The following is a 24,973-nucleotide window of genomic DNA, read 5'->3' as shown; positions in this document are numbered from 1 at the left end:
CTCTTGTCTCTGTCCCTTGTCCACTCCTCTTGTCTCTGTCCCTTGTCCACTCCTCTTGTCTCTGTCCCTTGTCCACTCCTCTTGTCTCTGTCCCTTGTCCACTCCTCTTGTCGCTCTGTCCCTTGTCCACTCCTCTTGTCTCTGTCCCTTGTCCACTCCTCTTGTCTCTGTCCCTTGTCCACTCCTCTTGTCTCTGTCCCTTGTCCACTCCTCTTGTCTCTGTCCCTTGTCCACTCCTCTTGTCTCTGTCCCTTGTCCACTCCTCTTGTCTCTGTCCCTTGTCCACTCCTCTTGTCTCTGTCCCTTGTCCACTCCTCTTGTCTCTGTCCCTTGTCCACTCCTCTTGTCTCTGTCCCTTGTCCACTCCTCTTGTCTCTCTGTCCCTTGTCCACTCCTCTTGTCTCTCTGTCCCTTGTCCACTCCTCTTGTCTCTCTGTCCCTTGTCCACTCCTCTTGTCTCTCTGTCCCTTGTCCACTCCTCTTGTCTCTGTCCCTTGTCCACTCCTCTTGTCTCTGTCCCTTGTCCACTCCTCTTGTCTCTGTCCCTTGTCCACTCCTCTTGTCTCTGTCCCTTGTCCACTCCTCTTGTCTCTGTCCCTTGTCCACTCCTTGTCTCTGTCCCTTGTCCACTCCTCTTGTCTCTGTCCCTTGTCCACTCCTCTTGTCTCTCTGTCCCTTGTCCACTCCTCTTCTTGTCCCTCTGTCTCTTCTCAGATGTGGATGAGTGTGAGGACGGCGTGTGCGCAGAGGAGTGCCTGAACACGCCGGGAAGCTTCCGTTGTTTCTGCGATGGCCGCCTAGGCACCAAGCTGGGGCAAGACCTCAGGAGCTGTAAGGTGAAATGCATTCTCTGTAGGCAATACTAACCCGTTTCCCCCTTATTCACCCGCTTCATAATGCCATACAATTAGACGCCAGCGTGTCGGATCAAATTTGTATCGAATGATGACCGTGAAGTCGAATTTCAGAGAACACTGGTCAAAGCTACCGTACTTTTCGCACTATAAGCCGCACCTGACTATAAGCCGCAGCAGCTAAATTGAATGATGTGTACATATATAAGCCGCACTGGACTATAAGCTGCATGCGTTTTAATGTTTAATTACCATATGTAAGGAGTGGAGCCTGTGTCTTAATTTGACTCAACGCGGGAAACCTCACCCGGCCCGGACACGGAAAGGATTGACAGATTGATTGCTCTTTCTCGATTCTGTGAGTGGTGGTGCATGGCCGTTCTTATATTGAGCTTTAAGTTCCCACCTCTACAGAGAATGACTCCCATTGGGACACAATACTGTTGGACAAATAACATTAACTCATTTACAAGTTGTATTAAGTTTAGCAAATAAGGGAACAGATAAATAACATTTAAATGCAGTAAAAAAAGCAATATTTCGATTTTCGGGTTTTGTCCACATATAAGCTGCACCGTTATATAAGCCGCAGGGTCGAAAAATGGGGAAAAAAGCCGCGGCTTATAGTCCGAAAAGTACGGTATATGAAACAAAAGCAGACATTCTAAACCAGGGGTCGGCAATAGGCGGCCCGCGGGCCGAAATTGGCCCGCCAGCAATAATTTCTGGCCCGCAGTTTATTTTGAGAATATGATATTTATTTTATTTTCATCATATTATTTTTATTATATGCATACTTTATGTTTTATCCATGTTGAGAGGGAATAACAGGTATAGAATGAGGTGCAATGCACCGTATACTAGGCTTGCTCAAAGTGAGGTGGACAGCGCGTGGTGCTGAAATGGGAAACAGAGTCCATGAAATAAAAACACCAGTTCAGTAAGACATTCAAGCTTTATCTTTACTCATGACTGACGGCACCACACATGCATGTGAACAGTAATGCAATTAAAAACAATGCAAAAACAACGCAATTAAACTTTAAACTAAAATAGTGCTTGAAGAAGCTCCTGAAATGACGGCGCTATAGGTATTTGAATTACGAGACATTCGGAAGTCCATTAGCTCCATTTCCAGTGCAGCCTCATCTAACAAGGTTAACTATCATAATCGATCGTCCCACTATATTCCTTTATCCGTAATTGATCAGTCTCCCCAGTTAGTAGCTAGATTAATATATTTAGAAGTGTCAATAATCTATCGCAGGGGATTCACCAATCTGGATGCGTCAGCCAGTCTCCTCCGTAGACCAGACCGTCTCATTTGACAAGACGACGAGGCTTGTTTGAGATTCGATAAGTATAATATTAAGTAAGACAACGGATAAGTTGAACGAATTCCATATAAATCGATAGTTTTAACATTAAACATTCAACATTAAACTGGTCCGTGGCATCAGATAGACGGTTGCGCGTGCGTAATGTAGGATAGACCGATAGAGAGGCGCTTTATAATACAATGGAAAAAAGACAAAGGTATAATGTTCAGTGCATGTCTATGTCGTTTACAGTTTATTATGCCACCTATGCAGCTCGTTTATTTTGACAGAGTTAAAAAAATTTCACTATCATTATATTAAATTAGCCATTGTTTTTGGTTCTGGCCCACCAAACAATGGCTTGGGGAAAAATTGGCCCGCGGCCAAACCTAATTGCCGACCCCTGTTCTAAACCATTACCTCATAGTCTATTGATTTGAAAGAGGGAAAATAGCCAATTTGGGAAAACAGCACATTTCATCAGCACAGAGGGAAAACAGCCAATTTCATCAGCACAGAGGGAAAACAGCCAATTTCATCAGCACAGAGGGAAAACAGCCAATTTCATCAGCACAGAGGGAAAACAGCCAATTTCATCAGCACAGAGGGAAAACAGCCAATTTCATCTGCACAGATGGAAAACGGCGAATTTGACATTGCGCGCGTGTGTGTCTCCAGATGAGGTCAGAGGAGTTTGATAGTATTTACTGAGGATGGTCAGATAATGTTATTTAAACTTAAAAAGCTATAATACATAATAAATATATACACATGATCATGCAACATAAAAAAAATTGTCATTTAAAAAAAAAATCATTATGATGTCACATATTCCATGTATTAGCTGTTATAATAATACTATTATATATATAATATCCCAAGGCTTTTGCATATGTTTTACCAGGAACACTCTTGATATTTGATATGTGACATCACACATTCCAACTCTTCCTCAGTGACTCTAAAACCAATTTAATTTGTACAGACAGTTTGTAGTTTTGGGATGTGTGTGAGATTATGGGCAGAATAAATCTGCTTAACTTTTTGGGGCGGAGTGTTCCTTTAACCTACTTCTTAATTTTTTTTTTGGTACAAATCTCAGTTCCTCAAACGCTCATGTGTTTCTAATAAAGTTGCAGCATCTCATCGTGTTTTTATTAAGAATGTGATCTGAACTCCTGTTGTCTTTCTGTCTGTCTCCAGCCCATAACTCCCTGCTTGTCCCTGTCCATGAAGAGGAACTCCCGGTCGCTGTACCTGGGTCGCATGTTCAGCGGAGTCCCTGTGGTGAGGCTTCGCTTCCGCAGGAGGGTTCAGACTGGGTGAGAAACGTGTATTATACTAAATCCATTGGCATTTCGTCCCTAGTCCTACACACGCTACAATAAAAAAATCAAATTCATATGATTGGTATTATGTTCCATCATGAATGCATGAAAGGGGGGAGGGTCGTTTCTGATTAATTGTCAATAACGGCATTCGTTATGACAACAACATACGCTGATCAGGGCGATGGCTATGAAAACAAGGCACAATCAAGCTGAAATTGACGTTAAATTGCTCTTACCTGTGGCCGGTGGGATTCCAAAAAGAATATTCCAATTATTTGATTGCCATCTGGTAGATCGTATGTCCATTTGGCCCACGACATAACCCACCACAACATATGGATCGGGGGTCCCGAAAACGATTCAATGCGATCGAGTGAAGCCCTAGGTTTCCCATTACTAGAAAAGAGCGCCCGGAGCGGTTTAAAGGTAGCACCCGGTCTGGAAAAGGGTTTACTGCACTCTCGATACTGCCTACTAGCAGGATCTGGCTGGTACTGCACCTTCGGAGTCCCATTATGCCTTTTAACGGCAACATACAGGTCCCGGACATTGAATAGGATATTAAAATTGGAAAAAAGGGAAAACGATCCAAAAACGTATATATACCGCTGGCGCCCAATAACGTATGTATACGTGAATGGCCCTGAAAGTGTTAACACAGCCGTGTGAACACAAAACTAACCAAGGGGCAAGTGCAACATTGTATCATATTAGTCCCTGAATCGGAACAAAGCAAACGAACTACAGGTGTGAAAATGCCCTTAGTGGTTAACTCAATCAGTGCCGGGCTATTAGACTGGGCCCGCTGTAGTTAGCCCAGCTTTCCATTACAACTTTTCACTGTGCGTCACGTTCTTTGTAGAGCTAAATCTATATTTTATATTGTAGCTATGTATCCACTATCATTGTCAATTGACAGTAAGAACCTTCCATTCAAGATGCATAAAATAAATACTTTTTTTCATCAATACGTTCCCATTTTATACCGTGGTGAATATGAGTGTTATATCGGAATGATCTGGGATAATTCCTGCAAGGCTATTTATAAGGTGCTAAGCTAATAACGTTAAATCCATTGGCGTTTCATCCATACACACGCTAGAGTAAAAAATCCAAATGCATATGATCGGTATTATGTTCCATCATGAAAGGGGGGGGGGGGGGGGGGGGGGAGTCGTTGTGGAAAGATTAACACTTTAAGGACCAGGCACAAGTATATATGTGTTTCGATTCCATGCGTTGTGGACCAGAGCCACGTATATACTTGTGGCAAGTTGTTATTGTTTTATTCCATATTTATAACGCTTATTAGGTACCCGATCCACTAGCAGGATCTTTCCACATATTTGATTTTCGAAACATGCAGTACCGGCCAGATCCGCTTAGGGGCGCCATCGCTCCACTGCAGTATCAATGATGGGATTTAAAAAAAAAAAAAATGCCTTTACAGTCCTGTGGGCGGATCATAGATCCTTGATTCCAAACGAAGCCCCTCCATCTTGGATCAGCTTGCCGAACGTTTTTTTCAGCGTGGAATAATGGGATTTATTAGCCAATGTGCATATCGATCTACCAGAATCCGATGACTGGTGAGGAAATGCTGCCGGCGATCACATGGCCTGATGGTAGGATAATATTACCCCAAATTACAGCTGGATTGGACATTGTTTTATAACCTAACGTGATAGACTACTGACATTTGCTACCGGATCGCACACACTATTGCTAATCAATAATACTGATCGGCGTTCCCCGCTGCCCCCATTTCATCCATAGATGCTCTGTAATAGTCCGGATGCTACGCAGTTTGTTTTATTTCATTCGTATATATACAGCAGAAATGGCGTTTGATATAACGGCGCCAACGTTTAGCCTTTTTTGCAGCCTCCTGCAGAAAAGCCTAGACAAAAAGCGCGATATACCTTATATTCACGACGCTATAAAATGACAACCAACCGATGGATTTTTATTTTCTTTAAGCCATTATGAAGGCACGGTTTATGCACTCAAGTGACAATGAGAATGGACAGATAGCAATACTATAAATTATATATAAAGCTCTTAGAAAGTACATCGGTTTGTTTACAATCCTCTGTCCTCTGAGGCCTACATCGCCGCGGGGCTCCGGACGCCATAGTGTTAATTGATTGCCAATAACGGCATTCGTTATTACCACAACATAGGCTGATCTGGGGGATGGCTATTAAAGCCTTGCACGATCAAGCTGAAATTGACGTCAAATTGCTCTTACCTTTGGCCGGTTGGATTCCAAAAAGAATTTTCCAATTATTTGATTGCCATCTGGTAGATCATATGTCCATTGGCCCATGCCATAATCCTTTACTGCATAATGAATTCGGCATCCCAAGAAGTATTCCATGCGATCGAGGGAAGTCCTCGCTTCAGACTAACAAAAAAGTCCGCCCGGAGCGTAAACAGTGTGACACCAGGTCTGCAACGGGGGTTACTGCATTCTCGAGACAGCGCCACTACAAGGATCTGGCCGGTACTGCACTTTTGGAGTCCCAATATGCCTTTTCCAGCCAAAATACAGCTCTGTGACTCTGTGAATAGGATATTAATAATAATAAAAAAAAAAAAACGAACCAATAAACGTAATATTATGTGGCTGGCACCCAACGGTTGTCGGGCAAACACGTAATATTACGTGGATGGCCCAGAATGAGTTAAGGGTCAGACATTCATAATAGTTCTGCTGTTTTGCAGCCGTTAGTTCTCCAGCAGTCCATGCCCTTGGTTGTGGAGCCTGATTGAACACAGTTCTTGGTGGGTGTAGCAACACGCCACATTTTTTATTAATTATTTCCTTCTCAACCTGGCTACCCCACACCCAAGAGTAAAAGAGAAAAACGTTGGACTAATTCTGCATGTGACTAGCATAAATCAGTCTGGCTGTAAAGATGGGTTTTGTGTGGTTCTATTGAGCCCGTTTTCATTCAGATATCTTGAGGTGGGAACTGGGAAGTCAAGGGACCCCATGGCATTGTCCATGCCCATGGCATTTTCCTCATCAAATCTAAGATAGCTTAAAATAGCTTCATTTTGGAACAAGATCTAATGCCTTTGCCAGTAAGCTAGCATGAGTTGAATGTGGATAGGGGAGGGGTGGTTAGGGTTAGTTGAGTGGGGATAGGGGAGGGGTTAGGGTTAGTTGAGTGGGGGTAGGGGAGGGGTTAGGGTTAATTCAAACCTTTATTCTCAAAAAGACAATTGAGGTCACCCTCATTTTCAATGTCGTCAAGACTTTACAGACATTTCAATGCACACATTTCTACAATATTAACAATAATAAATATTAACTCATTCTGGGCCATCGCTTAATGCGCCAGAGGGCGCTAGTACGCCATCGCTTTAATCAATGGGGGGACTGCGAGATTTGCGAGTGCTTAAAATATATCTTATATTATAGCTATGGGTCTAATACATCCGTCGATTGTCAGTGAGTTGCTTCCAGTCAACATGTATAAAACGGATTGTTTTTTCATCCGTACATTTCCGTTTTATACCGTTTTGAATATGAGTATAGTTTTGGTGATTCTTAGTAATCCCAGGAAAAGACGCGATAATAGCCCTTTAGTGGAATACACTAAACACGTTGTAATTTTTCGCCTGATTATCGAATCTTCCTGAAATCAACGCTAGATTATCATTATTATCCTTCCTCATGCATACATGAAATGGCCCTTGTAGTGGGGCGCTCCCCCCGCCACCTCCTGCACTCAACGGTAAACAGCCACACACACACACACACACACAGACAGCGCCGATCGCGGTAGAAAGAAATATCAGATCAACACAAGATTTTATATATAGAGTCCTTACCTGGTCTCTGATGTAATGCAAAAGAAATAATCCAATTATCTGATCGCCATTCCAAATACTGCTTGTGGAGGTCCGTCCCACATTACCAAGCGTTACACATGAACGGGCGGGCGGGGTTAGTGTACCATGCCATCGTTGTAAAGGCCTGCCTCGTCTGAGTATTTAAACCCTGCCCGCACGGCTCAGATCGGCCCTGAAAAGAAACTACACTATTTCTAATAGAGTGCAATACCGACTGGAAGGCGTAGGCGGCGGTATTTGCCCTTTTGCGAGCTCAGACCCATTCCCAATGATAACATCAGGCTGGATGGATGAAAATGAATGGATATAGCTAATAAAAGAAAAATAACGATTAAAACCCGACTATACTCATGATTGGCACTGAACGGTTGGCTAGTTAACCCGGCTATACCCGTGACTGGCGTTGAATGAGTTAATAACTATCTATATAGTATTTTTCACACATGGACCGCAGTCCAGAGTGCCCCACAGCAATTAGTATAAAATGAACATAGGCATAAAATCAGCACACAATTGACAGAATAAAAAACAATGCATAAATTGCAGACATAAGAATAGGTATAAAAAACAATAAAAGTAGTGCAATGTAAACATGCAGACTTAAGAGTATGCATAAAACAAGTACAATAGTACAATGTCACTCAAAGGCATGTGAATTGTGAACCCCCCGGAACAGTCAGTCCCCCAAACACCCCACACATCAATCCCTACCACATCCCCATCCAAGACAAAAGTGCAAGCTCTGCCGATATAATGAACTGCTTAACTCTATTATGGAGAAGCATTATAGAGTCAGACGAGAGGGGAATTCTAAAATCAATTCTTATTCTTAACACATTAACTGCCACAGAGTTTGCCCGTCTCAACCACTCTCTGCCACCACTCTAAGCCTATGGAGATGTTCACCTTCTTTGCAGGGCTATAACTTTTTAAATTGTATTGCTAAATTGACATTACTATGGCCCATTCAACATCGATTATCTATCGTTCAGGATGTAGGAACGTTATACTTTTTCATTCATAGATTCATATACGAAAATACCGTCTAGAATATAAATATTTTTTTATCGTTTTCTGCAGTAATTCCTAGAACGTGAGTTATAGGCATAAACGCATATATAGATTATCAACTGCCGTTTGTTGCCGATACACGCGTTTATAATTCCTTGATCGTCAGTAAATGCTTTATGTAGTATGGGTGATATATTGATCAGAGCAGTTTGCATTAATAATAATAAACAAACACGCTGAAAGTATCGTTACTGTCCTCTTACCGTTCGCCGATGAGACTGGAGGAAAAAGATCCCACTTATTTGACGGCGATCTACTAGATCCATTTCCGGTTTGTATAATAATAATAATAAACGCCCAAATCATATAGATTATTATCGCACCACTGCTTACAACCTGGGCAGAGAGTCAGGAAACATGGAGGAGTACAAGGCTTCAGTCTATACTCTGCGCAAGGCTGTAAAACTTACAAAACGGACATATGCTGATAAATTGGAGACACAAATGGCACAAAACGACACAAGAGCCTTATGGCGGGGACTGAAGACAATAACTGACTACAAAGTCAGCGCCCCCTCAATGGGGAGCGACGACGCCTCTCTCGCGGACAAACTCAACTCCTTCTACGCACGGTTTGGTGCAAACAGTGGCGACGCTAGCTCACCGGCTAGTGACGTCACTGGCGCGCCGGCTGTTGTGGAGGGGGGGGGGGGGGCAACCGCGGGGGGGCGGGGACGCTCTCTCGTTGTCGGAACACAGTGTGAGAAGAGCATTTATGCAGGTGAACACCAGGAAGACTGCTGGCCCAGATGGTATAACAGGACGCATACTGAAGTCCTGTGACAACCAGCTAGCCCCGGTGTTCACCGCCATATTTAATCAATCCCTGGCGGAGTCAGTGGTCCCTGCCTGCTTCAAGATGTCTACCATCATCCCTGTACCGAAGAAACCCTCCCCAACATGTCTCAATGACTACAGACCGGTGGCACTCGCCTCTGTGGTCATGAAATGTTTCGAGAGGCTGGTCAAGGACCACATTTGTGCCTCCCTCCCCAGTGATATGGACCCTATGCAATTTGCATACAGGACAAACAGGTCCACTGACGACGTGGTCTCCCAGGTACTGCACAGCACCCTCTCTCACCTTGACCGTCAGAAGGGGGGCTATGTGAGACTGTTGTTCATTGACTACAGCTCAGCGTTCACCACACCATAGTCCCCACCAGACTGGTGGACAAGCTGATCGAGCTGGGTCTGAGCTCCGCCCTGAGCGCCTGGGTACTGGACTTTCTGAGTGAAAGACCCCAGGCGGTCAGGGTGGGGGTCAGACCTCCAACACCATCACCCTGAACATCGGGTCCCCCCAGGGCTGTGTTCTGAGCCCCCTGCTGTACTCACTCTACACACACGATTGTGTGGCCAAGTTCAGCTCCAACTCCATAGTGAAGTTTGCAGACGACACGGTGGTGGTGGGGCTGATCTCGGACAACGACGAGAAGGCCTACCGGGAGGAGGTTGAGGTACTGGAACGCTGGTGCCAGGACAGCAGCCTGCTCCTGAACATTGGTAAAACCAAGGAGCTGATCGTGGATTATAGGAGAGGACAGCAGGAGACACACACACCACTGATGATAAACAGGGCTACCGTGGACAGGGTGAGCAGCTTTAAGTACCTGGGGGTCCACATCTCAGAGGATCTGACATGGTCAACACACATAGACACAGTCGTAAAAAAGGCGAAGCAGCGCCTCTACCACCTGAGACAGTTAAGGAAGTTCAGAGTATCGGGGAAGATACTCCAGTCCTTCTACTCCGGAGCTGTAGAGAGCATCTTGACTGGAAACATCACTGCCTGGTATGGAAACAGCACGGCACAGGACAAGAAGGCCCTACAGAGAGTGGTGTGCTCAGCCGAGCGTACCACGGGTATTGCACTACCTCCCCTGCAGGTTCTATACAACAAGAGGTGCAAATCCAGAGCCTGCAGAATAATGAAAGACCCCCACCACCCCAATAACAGCCTGTTCCAGCTGCTGAGGTCAGGCAGACGCCTGCGAACCCCAGCTACTAGGACAGAGAGTCTTCGGCTCAGCTTCTTCCCCCAGGCCATCAGAGCCTTGAACAATGATCACTGAGTGCCACAGAACACTGAACTTCTCACACACAAGCACACATGAGCACACACACGACACGCACGCTGTGCACGCTCACACACTAGCAGCCACTTTAACATGAGCAAGCACACACTCATGCCGCACACGCCCACACTTATGGCCAAAAAGGAAAGGTCACTTTAAAAATAGTATAACAACAGTAACAGTGTATTGCACTACCAAAGGACCCAGCATGTCCTATATGCTCTGTAAATAACTATGTACAGATACCGAGATGTCCCACCATGTTACCTGTTTATTGCACAATGTTGTTTTTATTGGATTCTATTATATGTTGTACCACTGTATTGCACATCGTTGCGGGCAAGACCACCCGCATTTCATTGTATACTTGTATGCCGTGACAAATAAAACTCTTGACTTGACTTGACTTGACTTGAGTTATGGCAGCGATCCATATACACGGATGTGTGTCTAGAGTCCCGCAACAATATGTGAGTGCCGGACGCATTTTCCAGATGCACAGAGATCACCAGAGATCCATTTCCGGTTGTAACTCGCCGATCATCCACCAGGCGGCAGTATTGAAGCGTTGCAGGCTCCCACTGTATCAGCCAAGGCTGGGTGAGGGAATTATGAATACCATGGCGAAAAATGAAATATGATATCAATAACGTCGTACGCGTGGTTTGGCAGAATTAGCATGACCTTGAAACACGTTGTACGACGTTATTGGCGCCAGATGTGTTAACAGTAGGAAGCATTTTCAGAGGTTTGAATTGTGGCCCAGTTGATTTTAGTTGCAATTAAATTTATATCTATATTAAAATATTTAAATTGACATTGATATTAATTAAATGATTAAAATGTATATTGATATTAAAATATTTAAATCAATATCCATATTAAAATATTGTAATCAATATTAAAATATTTATATTGATATTCAAATAATTCTATTGATATTAAAATATTTAAAGGGGACATGTCTTGCTATTCCTTTCACTATTTGGGCAACTTTACACAATTGTGAGTCTATGGAACACATCTGTAAAGTTTTCTTTAAAAAAAAAATCATTGTTTTGTATTTCTAATCAAGTACTCTAAAGCAGCATTTTTCCACTTCAAGATTTCAAGCTGTTTTGGGCTGGGCTCCGCCCATAAGCACTTTGAGTGACAGTCACCCACAGTCATACGGAGGCAGACAGGCAGACAGAGAGAGATTGAGGGGGATACTAATTAATTTCGCCGCAGGGGGCATAATCCCACGGGACAATGCATTGGTAACTTGTTTCAAATGACAATATATACCCCTGTGAATATTATTGCACGGATCGGAATACGGGCGCGCGAGTGGGAGTCAAAGATATTTTGACAGTGATATGAGAGTGGATAAGCCCCATCCCCGCGGTGCGTGGTCCGGAGGTTGTGTGTGTAAATGCGTGTGTGTGTTTCGAGAGAAGCTCCTGTCTCTCTATCTCTCCCTCTCCCTCTCTCTCTCTCCCTCTCTCTCTCTCTCCCTCTCTCTTGCTCGCTCGTTCTCTGCCTCTCTGTCGGCACCCGCTTGAGGAAGTGTATTTCCACTCGCTCTGTTGTTGAGCAAATGGTTGCGCTACAACCATAGAGGGGACGTTACTGCAGATCAGCTCCTTGCTACGTAGGACAGCGAGTCAAATCAGAATAGCTTAGTTCACTGGGGGAGGAGATTGTTTCAACTGAATTGGAGCAATCCGCTAAAATGAGAATTAGAGACACAGACCCCATTCATACAAACCCCCATTGCTAGGAAACAATGCTAAACACTGGAAAAGGCCATTTATAAGACACAGGACCTTTAAAACAATATTGATATCGCTATTTAAATTGATATCGATATTAAAAGGAATTTCCTGTTTTTGGCTCCATCTCACATCAACTTTTCTTCCCTCATTCACTAATACATTCAAATACCCCCCCCCCCCCCCCCCCCCCCTTCTCTCTCCAGGTTCTCGGCAGAGTTTGATTTCCGCACATACGACCCTGAGGGCGTGATCTTCTTCGCTGGTGGTCACCTCAACAGCTCGTGGATCGTGCTGGCAATGCACCATGGGAGGCTGGAGCTCCAGCTGAAGTACGGTGCAGTGAGCAGGGTCACCAGCAGTGGGCCCATCGTCAACGATGGCCAGTGGAGAAAGGTCAGGGATTCCTGCTTGGAGTCGTACACATACATTATCTATACAAATGTTTCCACAATGTAGGTGTGCACCAATACTGGTGGATTCTGAGTACAGAGCCCCGTCAGCCACACCAACTACCGATCCCGATCTTTATTATTTTACTCAATAGTTTAGACTTAGACACTTTTATACATGTCCCTTGGTAATGGAGTTTAGAACTTAGGGAAATCCTCTGAATACTGACACTCTGTTTTAATCTAATAATGTTTCATCTACAAAATGCTTTTAGACACTTATATTAGTTTGAGGTCATGGAGTATAATTGTTTTATTTATTTATTTTTCTTTTATTAGAGATCAAATCGGTGTCTTTGTTTTAACTCCTGACATGTTATACATGTCCCTTGGCAATGGAGTTTAGAACTTAGGGAAATCATCTGAATACTGACAATTGTTTTGATTTGATCCCAGATCTCAGTGGAGGAGCAGGGGCGGAGCCTAGTGATTAAGATTGACAGGGAGGCAGTGATGAAGATCGCTGTAAACGGAGATCTGTTCACGCTACAGAAAGGCATGCATGAACTCAACCTGACCGTGGGAGGGGTCCCCTTCAGGGAGGACGGCCTCGTCAACCAGGTGTGTACGTGTGTCTTCTTGGATACGTGTGCAACAGGAGAGTACTTCAGTCTGTTCGCTCTGCTGCCATCTTGATAACCGGGATTAACAGTATGTTCAGATACAATGCAAAGAAAGAATATTGTCTCTCTTAGGGCTGGGCGATATAACGATAACGATAAATATCGCGATATATTTTAATAATCGATATCAAATATCGAAATTTTAAAAAAATATCGATTTTTTTTTTTTTTTTTTTTTTTGACCTGCAACAGGGCAGTTTTAAAACCAGAGACAGTGGACAGACTTGTCTTTCTTGCCTGCAACTTAAAGTAATGGCTTTGCTTGTCCAAATGACAATACTGACCAAATTGAGATACATTTTTCTCTTGTCCATTTATTTTGTTTGCTTTCTAATTTAAAATACATTGAAACCGTCTGTACACAGTAGGCTATGTGTGCTAGCAGAACTAGACTCCAGTCACGGTGCGGTGGTTTGTCCACCAAAAAACTCCCCTGGAGCCACAGCCAGCAGAGAAGCCGGTTTACTTTCGCTTTTAAACCAGCTGCAGCCTGAGAGGAGTGTGAGGGGATGTAACACTAAAGATGGCGGCAATGACAAAGAATTGCTGCAAAATAAACATACATCTGTTGTTTAAAAAGAAAAAGAAAAAAATAATTAATACTTATAACAATTCGATAATTATCGATATCGAGAAATATGATAACATTATCATATCGTTATCGCGATATGATTTTTTTCCATATCGCCCAGCCCTAGTCTCTCTTTCTTTACTCATCATGTTAGTTGTAACAGTTGATGAAATTAACTGGCGTGAAGACATGCTAGTGTATTTGGTCTCAACAGAAGCATTGTTGACATTTACAAAAACGATACCATTTATCACTGTTTTATCCAACATAAAATACCATCACATGTTGTTTTCTGGCAAGTAGTTTTGTTATTGTGGCTATCTTTAGCGTTATGGAGTTCTCCATTTAGAACTACCTTAGTGAGCCGTCTTGTTACTATTAAGATTAAGTCTCTGCCTTACTGATTAAACAATATGGATTTTCAGCGGATTAGGATTTAATGGTGAATTAAGGTGGCCAACATGACATGGTTGGTATCTGTCGTTTCATATAATACTTAATTACTTATACTTGGGCTCCTTGCCTTAAAATTAAACCTCACAAAATGTCTAAACTTTGCGTGTATATTTACACGTCGTAATATTGTATTGGATTAAATGTATTGTCATTATACAGTACAAGTACAATTAAATTCAGTTAATATTTATTATATTCATATGATTAATTAGAATTAATATTGATAATTAATATATTAATATTTAGCCGTAGGCTAGCACAAAATTGTTGGTCTCTGGGGATCCCTCGCCATGTCTAGTGTATGATGTCACTACGTATGGTGTATTTACTATTACATATTTAGAATTCTCTTCCTCCTGTTCCTTTCGGCCATGGAATTCAGTGGAGCATATTAATATGTACTGTTGGACTGTAATAATTCCATGTACGAATAAATAAAATAAAAATGAAATGCTCACGCTAGAGCCGGTGAATGATGGTAACCTTGGCAGTCCAGAACAATATACGCTTTTCCATATCAACTGACATTGATTTATTTTTTCATAAACCGCAATCCCTGGCATACTTGTGCGTTTGTTGTGTCCTGTAGGTAAACCCTCGCCTGGACGGCTGTATGAAGGACTGGCACTGGCTGACAGGAGAAGACAACTCCATACAGGAGACTATTCGCTCCAACGAGAACATGCAGTGTTTCAGCACAGAGGACCCTGGAGCCTATTTCCCTGGAGTCGGCTTTGCTCTCTTCAACATCAGCTACGGTGTGTGTGTTCTGTGTGTAATGGATATCGTATATGGGGATCATTGTATGAATGCTGTGTTCACTGCTACTTCCACAATTACTATTTTAGTGATGTATTTGTTTGGCATCTTATGTCATCATCACATACACTCCTGTTAACACATTCGGGGCCAGACCCGAGATATCCCGGGTTAACTTGCCATGCGTTGGGCGCCAGACCCGAGATTTCTCAGGTTTTCTATCGTTATTTCTTTTATTCGATATTCCCATTCATAATCCATCGAGGGAGCCTGTGTTATCATTGAAAATGAGTCTGAGATCGCAAACGTCCAATACCGCTGCCTGCCGCCTTGCAGGTATTGCACATCCTTTGAAAGTCTCTGGCTTGGGCTGTGCGTCGATCTAAAAAGTCCGGTCCGGGTTTTCCTTGTCGGGCAGGACAAGTGGTTGTAACACATGGATTGAGGAGAATCAAGCACTCCCGGTTCATGTTCTTTGGTGGATTATGTTGGCAACACGATCGATCAGATAATTGGAATATTCTTTTGGAGTACATCCTAGTCAAGGTAAGGGCTATATGGTATCAATCTTGCGTTGATCTAAGAATCCCTTCCCCGTGATCCGAACGTATGTGTGTAACGTGTGTGTTTAACGTATTCCGTTGGTGACGATCAAAGCATAGAAAAACTACCCCCCCCCCCCGCACCCTTTCATGCATTCATGATGAAACATAATACAGATAATATAGCGTTGATTTCAGATTGATTGTTGATACAGGCGAGAAACGTACGGTTTTTAGTGAAATGCACTACTTTCTGGGATTAGACAGGATTACTCTAAAACTATACTTATATTCACCACAGTATAAAAGGGGAATGTATGGATGATTTCTTTTTTCTTTTTCACAAATTGAACGATAGATACTCGATGTCAAATGGGCAATAGTATTATATCCATAGCTATGATATTTAATATAGTTTGAGCCCTGCAAACACCGCCATGTATCCCTATTCTTTAAAAGCGGTGGCCTTCTTACCACACGGTACACGGCGACCTCTGGCGCATAAAGTGTTAACAAGCTGCTTCTCTGTTTGAACATAAGTGTCAAACTCCTCTCGTCTCCTTTTCTCTCCTCTTCTCCTCTTCCCTCCTCTCTTATCCTCTCCTCTCTTCTCCACTCCTCTCCTTTCCACTCCACTCCTCTCCTAATTTGAGTGATTTGTTTGTTTGGCTGAGAGTCATCTTATCTGTCATCATCACATACACTCCTGTCAACAAGCTGCTTCTCTGTTTATACCTGAACATAAGTGTGTAACTCTTTTCCTTCCTTTCCTCTCCTCAACTCCCTCCAGAGTCCCAGAACCTGAGTGTCCAGTTGACCCTGCGACCGGCCTCTGGAATAGGAGTGCTATATGCACTTGTTCACCAGGACAGTGTTCCTTTCTCCATCTCTCTGGCTGACTATCACCCTGGTGTTGACGAGTGGCGAGACGTGAGTTCTGTGTGTGTGTGTGTGTGTGTGTGTTTGTCTGTGTGTGCATGCACGCATGCTACAATAAAGCAATCAATCTCTATTATATTATATTAGATTAGATAAAAATGTATTGTCATCATACAGCACAAGTACAGTACAACAAAAATAAGTTTGGCATCCAACCAGAGTGCAAATGTAACAGTAAAGTGCAACAGTAATATACAATGTACAGGTGATTAAACTGGATATAAAATATATAAGTTAGTACTACTGAGTATAGTGCTAATCAGATGTATGTACAGAGTTGTAGTATACGTACAGTGATACAGGTATATCACACTATAGTAGTAAGTCATACTGGCCAGCAGTGTAACTAGTAAGAGTAGGTAAGGGATATGTACAGATGTAGTTATATGTAAAACAGATTATATATGCAGGTACTGACAGATGTGGATATAGATATAGGCTAAGAATAAATATATGTGGGGGAGCTCCAGTAGCTCACCACGTACCGCGAGTGCTATTTCAGCGCCGTGGACAACCGTGCTCGTCACGGATCTGGGGCTGAGCGCGTTCGAATCCCGGACGGCAGCCGTGCCTTTCCCAGAGTGTCTTCCCCCCCCATCTGAACCCTTTCAGCCTGCTTCTGTCGGTCGAACTTGACCAAGTATGAATGCGATTAAAAAGCGATAAACGCTAAAAAGAACCAGCTGACTGGTCAAAGTTTAAAAAAAAAGAATAAATATATGTATACAGTATATACAGCATTAATGTACATGCCATCATACAGAGTTATATGTGTTATATGCAGGTGTATAAGTAGGTATATAGAAGGAGTATATGCAGGTATATAAGGCTACAATAAAGCAATCGATCTGTATGTATGCAACAGCGACGTAAGGTGCCGCTTGTGACTGACAGTAACACGAGGAGCAGCTGGTCGGTCCGTCTGTGTTTGTCTGAGCCTTGCTCTGCATCCTCAGTTCATCCTGGTGTCAGCGGGTGACGTCATCGTGGCCAGCGCTCCGGCCCCGCTGTGCGACGGAGAGAGCCACGTGATCCGGGTGGAGGTCACGGTCAACCAGACCCTGCTACTGGTCGACGGCCAGCCGGGGCGCAGCGAGGACACACGGGACCCTGTTGACCTCCAGTCACCGTCCACGACCTTTATAGGAGGCCTCCCTGGTGAGAACACACACATTCTGACACGCAAGAGGAACTATGCAGCAGCACGTCGCTGTTCACACACATGTATGGAGCCACATCCCATGTGGTCCTGTGTAGCTCCGTGGGCAGAGCGCTTGGCATGCTGAGCAGGGCACTAATGCTGCCTTCAAACAGGCTCATGTTTACCTCACTCTTTGAGTTTAGTGTGCGTGTCCTGCAGGCAGTATGTACACTAGGGCAGCGGTTCTCAACAGGGGTTCCCCGGCACACAGGGGTGCCGCGTAGAGCTGCCAGGGGTGCCGCGAGATGCCTGGCAATGTTCTTTAAAAATATAGAATGACAACAGTCTTATTTTGAAAATCCTATAGCGGGTCTCATTTATGCCCACGCGCAGCTCCAGCTATAATAACTAGGCTCCGAAAGCTAGCAATATTCAGGTCATTATGATACTCTTATTTTGAAAATCCGTGGTGTCGTGACTCATATCCGCTCCAGCACACAGCCAATAGGATGCATCTCCACACAGCAGGCTGAGCAGTGAGCAGTAGCGTCTCTCAGCTCAGCAGTAGTAGCGTCTGGATCTGGAACGCGGACATTGAAACACAGCAAGGGTAGTGTTTTTGCGACCCAAAACAAATCCCTAAAGTGAAAATCTGTTGCAGCTGCACTGTTTTCCATGAAAATACCATATTTGGATAAGTTTGACCATTTCCAAAAATCTGAAAATCATTATTTAATAAAACACAGAAAAGGATCACCAAGTTACTCTGGATAAAAAAAAACTTTACAGACAACATTGAGACAAAGCTTCCTGACACATCTCCATCCAAACTCTTGGAAGAACTCATTGAAATCTCATCTGATACCACCTGGAGAGCTCGTTTCAGAGTGTGGTGCTGAGTACCAAGTATCTCATGATGCTGCAGTTAAGGTGTTGATACCATTCAGCCCCACATATCTGTGTGAAGCTGGCTTTTCATCCATGACAGCTCTGAAAACAAAATATAGGGCCAAGTTGAGCCTTGATGATGACATGCGTGTTGCCTTGTCAAAGATCTCCCCACGTATTGACCGTATTATTAGCCAGCAGCAGCGGACCTCGCATTGAGCTAGAAATGTCCACTGAGTGAACAAGTGCTTATTTTCTGTATTTATTTATATTTTTTGAGAAATGGTAACTTTGTGATCCTTTTCTGTATTTTAAAAAAATACATGATTTTCATTTTTTTCTTAAATAAACATTATTTTGAAAGCAAGCACTTTTGTCATCAGATTCAGACAACTTTATTGATCCCGCATGGGGCAATTCATATTTGCAGATTCACCAACAAGCAACAAAGACAAACAAACAACAAAACATCTCAACGACAGCACGGCAAATAAAGAGTCATTGTATCATCATTGTAGCAAAAAAGACAGGACCGGGAAAGTCTTTATCGTATGTAGGGGTGCCCTGGAATATTTTATTGAACACGGGTGCCTTGGCAGCAGAAAGGTTGAGAACCCCTGCACTAGGGAACACGTTCATGAGTCGGCATGCTCGTCATGTCCTCAACTCAACCCTGACTCCTGTCCCCCTCTTCCCTCAGACGTCCCACTGGTGTCCACCTTGGTATCTGCGTCCTACAGCGGCTGCATGGAGGTCAGTGTGAACGGGCAGCCTCTGGACCTGGACCGGGCCGCCCACAAGCACAACGACATCCGCTCACACTCCTGCCCCCTGCTGGACTCTCACCAGTGACCCTTGCCGTCCGCGCGCCATAAGACTGATACAGAAGCGCGTTCATTGTGGCAACAACTTAGGCGGCTTTGGAAGATTAGAACAAAAACCTTCATGAATGGGGCTAAATGTAACGTACTTGATTAGAATGAACAACAACAACAAATGCCCATGTATCACAAGCCCAATGAACAAGGCCTTATCCTCGTCAATGCCCAAAGGCTGGTCCCGAGTCAGCCTGCTAAGCCTCACAGCATTGTGCTCTAGCGCAGGTCTGATTGAACAGCCGTAGGCGGTGATGATAACAGCCACGACCTCCGACGCCTCTTGGTCAGTTGATAGAATTGTCACCGGTGGTGATACACAGGCCGACTTTTTGGGCAACATCATCGAGTGACGTTGGAACACACAGATTGTCTTGACATGTTTGTATCGACAACCTCTCGTCCAGATAAATTCTATTGTATATTTTTCCCTCGTCTAATTTTTCGTATTGCCGAGCACATTGCCGAAGCGGGTTGCCCAGAAAGTTGCCCAGCGTATTGCCACGTGTTACATCCAATAGTGGACTCTGTCAGGAGTACTGGGAGAGATCTCGGGGGGCTGGTCACTCTGTGGGCCTGTGGATCTGTCCATGATACAAACCCTCCTATGCTATGACTATGTTGCGGCTCTTTAAGTAGAGGCTAGTCTCCAATTTTAGATTTTTCGCAAATGTTTTTAAACTGGTATTTCAAAAGATTTTGTCCAAGAAATTTTCCAGTAGTGATAATCCATTAAAACGTAATTTCCCATTAGTTACAACCACTGACCTATGAGAATCTGGTAAATCTATGAAAACATTCGGAGCACATACCCGTTGGGAACTGGGAGCTTGCTTGGCTCCCCCTGGAAGTGCAGCGACATGGGTCTTTGATCCCTGTTCCTATCCCCCTAGGCAAAACAACCTTTTCTGTTTAGTCACATGCCAAAACAGTTTGTTGCTATAGTGCCACCATCTGGCCAAATGGCACCACATTCGACTCTGCCCTCCCTTGGGTCCTCTGCAACACACCCACCAAGTGTGAAGTGTATTGGATGAGCGGTTCTCGGGATATGCATAACGTTTGTTGTAATACATACAGAGATGACTTCCTTTATAGTTTGATAAATACAATTCTTTGCTGATGGGCTGTCTGTAGCCCAGGCTATTACAGGGATGTTTGAGTTGCCAGGGGAAACCATTAATGGCAATAATTATACACTGCTTGTGATTTTGCCATATGTATCAATAGTTAGGTTGTCCTGGTAATGGTAATACATTTCAGTAGCCTACTGGTACAGCACGCAGTACATGACAATGCTTTTTCATAGCTTGTAAATAGCTAGTTTGATGTTGGTTTGGTTGAGGAACAGGGTGCTTTTGAAATATGGCTCTTTCAACAAATATCTTTTGTCAATGTGGCTCCTGAGTTGGCCAAGTCTGACTACAACTGGCCTGGAGTATCCATCCATTGTCCTTATAAGTGGTGGTATTAAGGGCTGGTGTGTTTGTATGTGCTTCAATGGGGCGGGGTGGTAAGAGTATCCACATGGCTGGTTGCGGTGGTCCAGTCAGGGTAAAAAGGTTCAGGGTAATTTTTTTAGTCCCAGTCCGTCCAGACGGAAGCGCTGATCTAGGATCAGTCGTGGATCACAACGAATAAAACGTGAGACGAAAAGGGGACCAGATCAACAATCCCAGATCAGCTCTCCTACTCAAAAGAAGCTTCATCAATAGGCACCCAGATCTCCACAAGTGTCCACTGAGTAATGGCTTAGGGGCTGACTTACCTTGCCGCCCGTGTGCCGAACCCAGGGATGGGGGAATTGAGGCACAAACGCTGTGTTCTGTAGGAATCCTTGCACATCGTTGCAGATAGAAATGGATAGAAATGGAAATGGATGTGCTTTTAAAGCCATTTCTCGTCAAACTGAATGTACTTCTATCTATGCACTCCAAGTCTACCTGCAACCTTAAAGAAAATCGACCGTGTGCCTACAAAGAACAACTAAACATGACTTCTCTAGAGCGTCCCTCCGTGTGTTCAGCAAGGTGAGACGTTTTAACAACACTACATGCGATAAACCAACACTATCCTCCTCACGACTTCTAGACGCAATTCTGTAGCGTTACACCTTTCTGAACAGGATTGCAGTTATCCAAAACCGCACACCCCCTTCAGCAAATGAGATCATCTTTTGCTCACCTACACAGGCCCCTCCTCTCCCTCAGGATCACGCAATCACTGTTGTATACCTTGGTAGTGGAGTAAACCAACCAGATGTCGATGTTCACGCTATTCACAAAAGCACAGGGATACAGGAAGGGGCAACTCTCTCCAGCCAGGGAGAGAGAGCGACAGCGCGCACTGCACCGTTCACACCACACAAGCTACTGAGTAAAACGAGTGCGCTGTAATATACTGTACTGACTATGTAAATAATGTGACTGTACAATGCTTTTTTTAGAGAGACTGAAAACAAAACACTTCCTTTTACTCATTGTCACGGTTAACCCACACCGTTTCAGTTCTATAAAAAAAGGGTCTGGTTTCCCAAACTGAGACGCCAACGCCGGTCCGTGATAAAGGATGAGATCCTTTCCTTCAAACACGCTGTTCTCTCTCATCTTCGTCACGCCTCCGAAAGAGGGAACGTCTCGATCGAAACGGCTTCTTCCAAGCGGGGTTGGGGGGCAGAGGTGGGAGAGAGCAGTCTGGTTGAGAATAAAGTACGTTTTGCGTTAGGTTTTATAGGTGCTGAGGAAACTGGACCCCACTGATAAAAAAACAACAACAAAAGGAGCAGAATGATCCAGAATGCCAAAAAGGGCTCCAGTGTTATTTTCCCTCTCTCTGTTATGTATTCTCATTACCTAGTTTTCTGATGAATGAATGCCGGAATGTAGCGCTTGACTGTTGTTTGTTTGCCTCTTCTTTTTATTTTATTTTTTATCTTGTGTTGTATATTGAACTTTTTTTTTTCACTTTTACTGCCAGTATGTGTATGATGCAGAGAGGTCTGCCTTCTGAGTCTCAAACCTCCCTCACCAATGAAAGCAACATAAAGGCAGTTGTATGAAGTTAATAAAGATATAGAGTAAAAATGTATTTTAAAAAGAAAACGTGTTGTTGTTATTTGTCCTGCATCTTGACTTGAACGTCATCTAGTTGTTGTGTTCATAAACATTCCAATCGCCATTCATTTTCCTGTAGGGAGATTCTTGAATAAAAATCTGCATTTACAATTTTTTTTTACTTTAATGAATCACATATGGATGGAAGATGGAAAAGCAGATAATTTTGCTGAGCCATACTGTGGAGATTCTTTTCAAATGCTATTTAACCGTTTCTGCGCCAATGACGAGTATACTCGTTATAGCCCGCCAATCTAATAGCGCCATGTTGTGATCGTTATTTCTTTTATTTGCTATTTCCATTCATAATTCATCCAGCAAGGCTCTGGGAAAATCTGGCACTCTGTCTGAGATCGCAACGGCCCGATACCGCTGCCTGGTGGTATTTATGGAAGCAAATGAGTGACAGAAGTATTTGCAAATGAGTGACAGAAGTATTTGAATTTATAGCATTGAAAATAATTACTTTGAAAGAATTTACCTATGTGAAATAAAAATTCAGTGTTTAAAATTCAATGTAAAAAAAATTGAATGCATAATACAATTCAATGTAAAAAAAATTCGATGCATAATTGCGGTGTATAAAATTCAATGTAAAAAAAATCGATGCATAATTGCGGTGTATAGAATTTGAAAAAAAAAAAAAAACATCATCCGGGCTACCCAGACAGGATAAGCAATCGAACTGACTTCTGGCCTATCACTGCACGGCTTTGTCAGTCATGTGATCAGACCAACCCGGGAGAAAGATGGCGGTATATATACATACGGTGGGGAGAGAATATATACATACGGTGGGGAGGAGACTACATTAGGAGGGGGTGGGTGGGTGGGAGAGAAATATACATATAATAGACAGTCTCCTCCCCACCGTATGTATATATTCTCTCCCCACCATATGTATATTTCTCTCCCACCCACCCCCTCCCAATGTACAGTCTCCTCCCCACCGTATGTATATATTCTCTCCCCACCATATGTATATTTCTCTCCCACCCCCTCCCAATGTACAGTCTCCTCCCCACCGTATGTATATATTCTCTCCCCACCGTATGTATATTTCTCTCCCAATTATGCAATTATCCTAGACCACTCTAAAACTATACTTATATTCACCATTGTATAAAACAACAATGTATGAATGGAAAAAATATTACTTTCCCACATCTTGAACGACAGATACCTGTTGTTGAATGGGCCATAGTATTGCAGATATAGCTATAATATTTAAATAGTTATAGCCCTGCAAACAAGGTGAGCGACTCCCACCGTTTACAGCGCTGGCGGTAGCTACTATACAACTATAGGATGCTGATATTGCGTGGCAGCTATTGTGTTAAGGAGTATTTCAATGGTCGCTCTGAAAAATTTTCAGCTTTTCTATCTTACCCAATACCCATTATGTGTTCATACTATTGCAAAATGTATGATTCATGAAAGTTCAAAACTTTCTGCAGATCAAAAATCTCCCTACAGGAAAATGAATGATGATTGGACATTTTATGAAAACAATCACTATATGATGTTCAAGTCAAGATTGTCTAATTGATGAAAGTTAACGCTTTCACGATGTTCCTCTCTTGGAAAATTAATGGTGATTGGTATTATGAAATGCAACCACTAGATGGCAACAGCCACCACTCTGCCTCCCTATAGCCTAGTTTGGTTGGGATCTGCAGTCGAGCAAAATAGGGGCACTTATTTCAAACAGACAAATGTTTAATTTAGATTAAGTGATCAAATTAGATTTCTGACAGATTGGTGTACTATAGCGGTACTTCTGATTTTATGTAATAGACTGGCAGTTAGGTGAATGTGTGTCGTCTCTCAATGCCACTAAGTTGAGCAACAAACCACAACCACAGCCTCCATAGAGTGTATGACCCATTTAATTAGAACTTCAAAAAAATACTTGAAGTAGTATAGCAACATCCTTATCATTAACAGTTTACATGTGAAGAGAGCCCTTTCATACAGAAGTGGTTAGTTTATTGAGATGATTCACAGAAAGCGTTATGACAGACAACATTATGATCACTGTTAATTATACTATAGTATACACACTCCCAGTTGATGCAATATAGAACAATCTGAAAGCCAACTAGCAGCTTTAGAATAATTCCAGATGGAGGTACATGATAATAAATATATATATAGAAGTGTATATATAATGTATAAGCACACTAAATACCTACAGGTTAGCGTTTCTCCACAGAGTGCAACTCCTCAGACGCTTGAAATGACGCGTGAGGCCTGCGTCATTTATAATACTCGGCACAGTCTCCAAGCTAAATCACAAGCCTACCATTAACTGCATTGTGCTACATTCTCCGATTGGGTCGA

The 24,973-nt window shown here is 43.2% G+C and overlaps 1 protein-coding gene across 1 annotated transcript in view; it reads left to right on the top strand.

The window, feature by feature from the left end:
* gas6 (growth arrest-specific 6) overlaps positions 1–22,598 on the top strand; it is a 124,378-nt gene extending 101,780 nt beyond the window's left edge. The window contains exons 8-15 of the mRNA XM_084309221.1: positions 715–836; positions 3,377–3,495; positions 12,478–12,667; positions 13,120–13,284; positions 14,963–15,131; positions 16,465–16,604; positions 17,570–17,771; positions 19,343–22,598. Coding sequence (XP_084165347.1) covers positions 715–836; positions 3,377–3,495; positions 12,478–12,667; positions 13,120–13,284; positions 14,963–15,131; positions 16,465–16,604; positions 17,570–17,771; positions 19,343–19,494 — 1,259 coding nt within the window. The 3' untranslated portion in view covers positions 19,495–22,598. The remainder of the gene's footprint in view (positions 1–714; positions 837–3,376; positions 3,496–12,477; positions 12,668–13,119; positions 13,285–14,962; positions 15,132–16,464; positions 16,605–17,569; positions 17,772–19,342) is intronic.
* Positions 22,599–24,973: the final 2,375 nt, after the last annotated feature.

The sequence above is a fragment of the Notolepis coatsorum genome (assembly GCF_963971535.1).
Source record: "Notolepis coatsorum genome assembly, chromosome: 2".
NCBI classification, from domain to species: domain Eukaryota; kingdom Metazoa; phylum Chordata; class Actinopteri; order Aulopiformes; family Paralepididae; genus Notolepis; species Notolepis coatsorum.
The sequence above is the reverse complement of the archived record's forward strand: the minus strand, read 5'-3'. Positions and strand labels throughout refer to the sequence as shown.